Source organism: Buceros rhinoceros, unplaced genomic scaffold (genome assembly GCF_000710305.1).
Source record: "Buceros rhinoceros silvestris isolate BGI_N320 unplaced genomic scaffold, ASM71030v1 scaffold8950, whole genome shotgun sequence".
Lineage (NCBI taxonomy): Eukaryota > Metazoa > Chordata > Aves > Bucerotiformes > Bucerotidae > Buceros > Buceros rhinoceros.
In genome coordinates, this window is record NW_010388978.1 from 34,488 (window position 1) to 39,926 (window position 5,439).

At 43.5% G+C, this 5,439-nt stretch overlaps 1 protein-coding gene across 2 annotated transcripts in view; it reads right to left on the reverse strand.

The window, feature by feature from the left end:
- APTX (aprataxin) overlaps positions 1-5,439 on the reverse strand; it is a 10,168-nt gene that overhangs the window by 3,239 nt on the left and 1,490 nt on the right. The window contains exons 3-5 of one of the 2 annotated variants that reach the window (XM_010132283.1): positions 5,336-5,382; positions 2,629-2,958; positions 1,210-1,269 (exon numbers count right to left, since the gene is read on the reverse strand). In XM_010132283.1, the coding sequence (XP_010130585.1) occupies positions 1,210-1,269; positions 2,629-2,958; positions 5,336-5,382 (437 nt within the window). The remainder of the gene's footprint in view (positions 1-1,209; positions 1,270-2,628; positions 2,959-5,335; positions 5,383-5,439) is intronic. The other variant, XM_010132275.1, reaches the window with a different exon arrangement.

The following is a 5,439-nucleotide window of genomic DNA, read 5'->3' on the forward strand; positions in this document are numbered from 1 at the left end:
TCTGATTAATTATTAAGGAAATTATTTTCAGCCTGAGGGTGATCATCACCTGAAGGGGCCCAGTGAGGCTGTGGGATCTTTGCACTTAGAGGTATCTCTAACTCATATGGACAACGGCTGGGACAATCCCAGCAAGTGCAAGTGGTCAGACCAGGTGACCTCCAAAGGTCTTTTCCAACTGAAATTACTCAGTGATTTCAAGAACTGAGTATCACAGGTGTCTGTGATACCCATCCTCCTGAACACATTAATTTCCTGAGAAGTACAGAGGGAGAAACACATCTTCAATGTAAAGATGTCCATGCAGTAGCCAGCCATCCGAAACCCAAGCTAAATGGACACCAACTTCAGGACTTACTCTGCCAGACAGTGGAATACTGATGGAGAGCATTCTCCCTATTTTGAAGTTGAGCAAAAAAACCTTGTTTTTGAGAAGAAGCTGTCTATATATTTGCCACAACTTAGAAATAAAATTGAAGTAGGTTCTGTACATGGATAGGGAAGATTGTCTAAGAATATAGTTAACGATCAAGTGTGTACACACTGCAGCCACAAAACACATTTGTCAAGTTTCTCCGTCTTGAGTCTAACCTCCCCAAAAGCAGGCAGCAGACAACATAAAAAGAGCTCAGGGAAAACCATTATGCAGCCACAGGGAAACAGGAGGGAAAGACATCTGGAGCGCCTTGCAGAAGGTGAAAAGAAACCACCCAGAAATTCCTGTTGGCACAAAGAAACAGGACGGAGGAGGATCCAGGGGTCACATCCTGTCAGGTGGCACAGAGGTGCTCTAGTTAAGAGTTTGCTGGAAACCAGAAAACTGCACCATGCTTGGAAACAAGGCAGTGCTGACTACCGGAAAACAGGAACCTCCACTACTGGCTCAGCTTCAAACCACACTCCCATTTTAATTGGTTTCCCTGAGGAAACAAAGCAACTGCATGGCTCAACTGCTCTCCCAACCACCTTTTTGAAATCTGCTGGCAAAATTTAGCCGTGTAGAGAGCTCAAAAATAATTACGATGACATTCTGCATAATCAGTATAGTAGAGACTCCCAAATTAATGCTACCAGAGAGAGATATGCAAGTACAATTCAGTCCTCCACCAGCTAATCAGATCATTAAAGTAGACCGCAGGAGCGAGAAAGCAAGCTCCTTTAACTTTGGCAGACAGGAACTACTGTAAAGTACAAGTGTACAGCTCTCACCTGCATTTTTGGATCTTGCATGGAGCCCTTTAAACCCTGACTCCAGTGTCCTAAATGTTCCTAAAACACAGAAGGAAGAAAGTAATTTATAAGAGAATTAAGAACCCAATTATAGGATTTAAAGCATTCGGTCAAGTACTTTCATTAGGATATGACAGTAAAAAAAAAAGCTGAATGCCAGCTGAATTATTTCCTTTCTATAAATGCCACCACACCTCCTCCACCTGCCCCCACAAAGCTACTTCTGAAAACTTCTAACAAAACACTACTAAGATTCAAAGTTAAGTTTTTCAAATGTTGGAAATTTAGCAATGGAGAGCTCTAGAACTGATTGAATTCAATAATTTCCACGCACACGTTATGGCACATTCCTTGATTTCTACCGACAACAGATTATAAGGACCCTCTTCTTCATGGATCACAAGGGCTGAAGCAAGTACAAAGATCTCATAGCTGTCCTATCATGTGCTGCTCTGCACGGATCAAAGAAGTGGCTGTGGTGTGAAGCCCTGCTCTTAGATGTGTTATTTTTTTACAAGAATGGCTTGTACAGAAAACAAGCAAGGCACAGGAAGATGAAGCCAACACCAGCTGACATCTCTTAACTTGCTTACTGAACACCTAACAGAAAGTGCCTGGAGCACACTTTCTTCAAAGCAGATGTTTTATCTGTTCAGCTCACTTTACAGGCATTATCACCGATGATCTCCACCATATTCTTATAAAGGAAGATGTTCAAACATTATGATAGCGCTGACAAACAGTCTGATTCATCTGGTCTCCCTGCTCACGCCACCAGAAATCTGGCCCTGATATAACTAGCCTGAGTTTACATATCACATAAGCAGCCAACCCACCACAACCTGGGACTGAAATTTTGTCTTGAGAGGTTTCATTTCTGTGCCTTCTCCTTGAGCAACTGCACTGTGACATTCCCAGATGCACTAAGCAGTCTTTGTCCATGTCAGCAGGGCAAAAATTTCCCTTTCAAAACACTTTTGCTGGAAACATTTATTAATGAAAACATGGTTCTACCATAAGGAATGACCAGAGCAGGAGGTGAAGAAAATCAAAAGCAATGAAAAAAACAAAAGAGGGTCAAGTTGCTCCATTCCCTGATCAAAAGCTTTTAGATAACCACTACAAGCGAGCCCCTTCACACACACACACACACACACACACACACACATATATATATCTTCCCAGGCTAGAATGGGTCCCAGATTACTTCCTCAGGACTTGGGTGATGTCAGGAGGAAAGTCTTTGCCTCAGCAGGTCAGCTTAAATGCCCTGACTACTCTGAGGATCTACGTTCACCTGAGATGCTTCGCTATCAGCAGTACCCACAAAAGACCACAGCCCTGATGGAGAAGACTGCAAAGGACAAACAGCACAAATACTAACACCAACACACTTGCCTTTTTGCTCGAAGTTCCTTCAAGTGGAGATACACTGTTGTCGCTTATTTTGGGACGTGCAGAACTGCCCTGTGTATCCACCACCTCCATCTTCATTGTTTTTCTGGGCACAAGCTCCACATCATCATTCTCGCAGGAGTCCTCACATGGTGACTTGTTGCTTTGTGTTTTCTCTTCCACTCCTGTAACAGCTTTCGCTGACTCTTCAGCAAATTGCACCGTGTAGGGGTAAAGGTTATTCACAATATGCAGAACTTGACCTGGCTTCATTTTCACCTCTTCATCCTTGCCAATATTCACAAGATCAACACTAGTGGGATTGACTCCTATCTTTAGTAGGGAGAAAAAGTAAAAAAAAAATAGCAAATGATGATGTAGCTGGAATTGCCAGCTAACTCTCCATTGACTTGGAATATTGCTATCCTGGAAAGCAAATGTGTTTTGTATTCAGTGCGCACCCTTTCCGCTACAATCCACTCTAGAGGATCAGGGAATTCCAACACTAGAGACACCACTCTACAGTCCAGCCATGTGATCACAGCTGCCGGCACAGAAGCCTCAGGGGCATGATGTCACAGGGTCCCCTCAGTTCTGCAGCTGCTGGCTACAGAGGTACAGCAAGACCTATGCCACACTTTGCTCAAAAAAATTAACAACATATTAAACCTATTAAACTGTTAATATCAGCCTTTGTAACAATTATTTCAGAACAGTAACAAATTATTTCACTTCATTCATCCCCAGAAAATTTCCTGTTTTCAAATTATTTTACTTTCTTCTCCTTTTTACTACGTTTTGTTTTCTGTTCCTATCAAATGCTGTCTCATCAAAATGCCTTCAAAAACAAAAGGACACTCCTCTAGCTCATTTCAAGAGAGAAAGGAATTCAAGCTTATAACCACTGGCTCACCAAGCACAGCCCACTGCTAACATTTGCATCACACTCCCTCCTGTGTAGGCAAAAAAGGAGAGACAATCGGGGAAAAAGCCTCTTTGAGCCTCCGGAAGAGTCCACCACACAGGGATCAGCTCCTTATGCCTGTCTTTCTTCTTTCCCAAGCCAAATGTGATAACCTTTCTGCAGTCCACAGAAGACTGTGGTCAAATACGGTGACAACACTTGCCTGTTCCTTCAACAGAGGCTACACCTCTCCATCCACATCACCTCATGCAGAGTATGTATCAGCCTATCTGAATTTTAATGCTTTTATTTTCATTTCACATCTTACACTTTCACAAAACCAACTCTTTTATTCTGTTCTAGCAGGAAATGAGGACAGCAAGGTTAAATTTTTACCTGCCTCTCTCATGGCACCAGTTTACAACAGCTCTATGCATCTCCTAAAATAATTTTCCCCTCAAAACAGTGTTTTAAAGACTGAGAAGACCCCTGAAGTTTAGCTGATAATTGAAAATCAATACAGTTTCCTCTGTCTCAGGCATAAGTGGCAACAGAAAGCAGTATGGACAACCTACAGTGACTGTTTGTCACGAGAGCGACCCTAGGGAAATCACGGGTCTCTGACTTGAGTAAAATGATGTTGGTTAACGTTTATGCAAGAAACAAGCTTTAGGAAACCAGCTCTTCCCTGTGACTGATAAATCTGTCTCAGAATGTTTCTTCAGCTCTGTCACAGCGGTACCTGCCTGCTTCACAGGATGGTACTGTGCCTCTCATCAGCTCGGTAGCTATTCGCCACAGTGAAGCATGCACCTGAATCCAGCCTACAGTTTTCTTCAGCAAACAACTCTGCAGTTTCACCCGAGTAGAGAACACCTTACATCCCCTGGGCCAATACACCACCAGACACATCATTGGAAACCTGTGTCACACAAAAATCAACTGGGAAGCAGCTCTAGAGCAGGCACAGAAAACATGCTAATACCCATGGCCAGAAAGTATCCCCAGCCCTGAAGAGGCCAGTGACGTGGTATTTAAACCATAGCTAAGGCCAACCCCTGTGAAAAACCATCTGAGAGACCTTTGCTGGATTCACCAAACACTGCTGGGGACTGAGCTATCTGAGCTCTGGAGGAATTCTCATGGAAGACATTACTCCGCAGTGGGCAGAACACACTAATGCGTTGTCCATGTGCGCTGATGCTGTGGGTGCACGTATATGCTCCAGCACCTGAAGCCAGAGAATTTTCTTTCAGACTATTTCGGGGATACTGGTCCTCATAAGCATGACAGAGTAGGCCCGCATCCATCCAGTTAGTAACCTGAGAATGCCTCCAGTGCTGTCTCACATCCCAGAGGTGACCACAGCTTTGACTCTGTCAGCCAGCAAAACAAAAAGCTTTTACAACTGCTCAGTCCCATTAACACAAGAACCAATTTGATCTTAAATGAAGGGCTGCTTCGGCTTTAGAAATTTAAGGCTGAGAAGGCAGATCGGCAATTTTAGGGGAAGAACTCTGAAATCTCCCAAACATAGTCCTTGGAAGAACAGACTGAGGATTCACAGCAGCGTTCCCTAATAGTGCAAGTCCAGCCCTCTGAGACTGGAGCTTCTTTCCATTGAAGCACACAAAAAAGCCCAGACAGATCCCTTCCAAGGACCACTTGCTGTGCCCTCCTTGGTCATAAAACAGCTTCAGGTCCTCTCACCTGGTGATCAGAACCATCACTTGCACAGTTTGTGGAGTCTGAGTACAACAACTGTCCCACCATCATTAATAGTGTAACCTCCATTTACAAACATACCTGCTTAACCGTGACATATCCCTTGTTACAGTCTGCTTTTAACTGAACTGGAAAGAGAGAACAAAGTGTCACAAAACAGTGTAAATAAAAAAGCTAGACCTCTG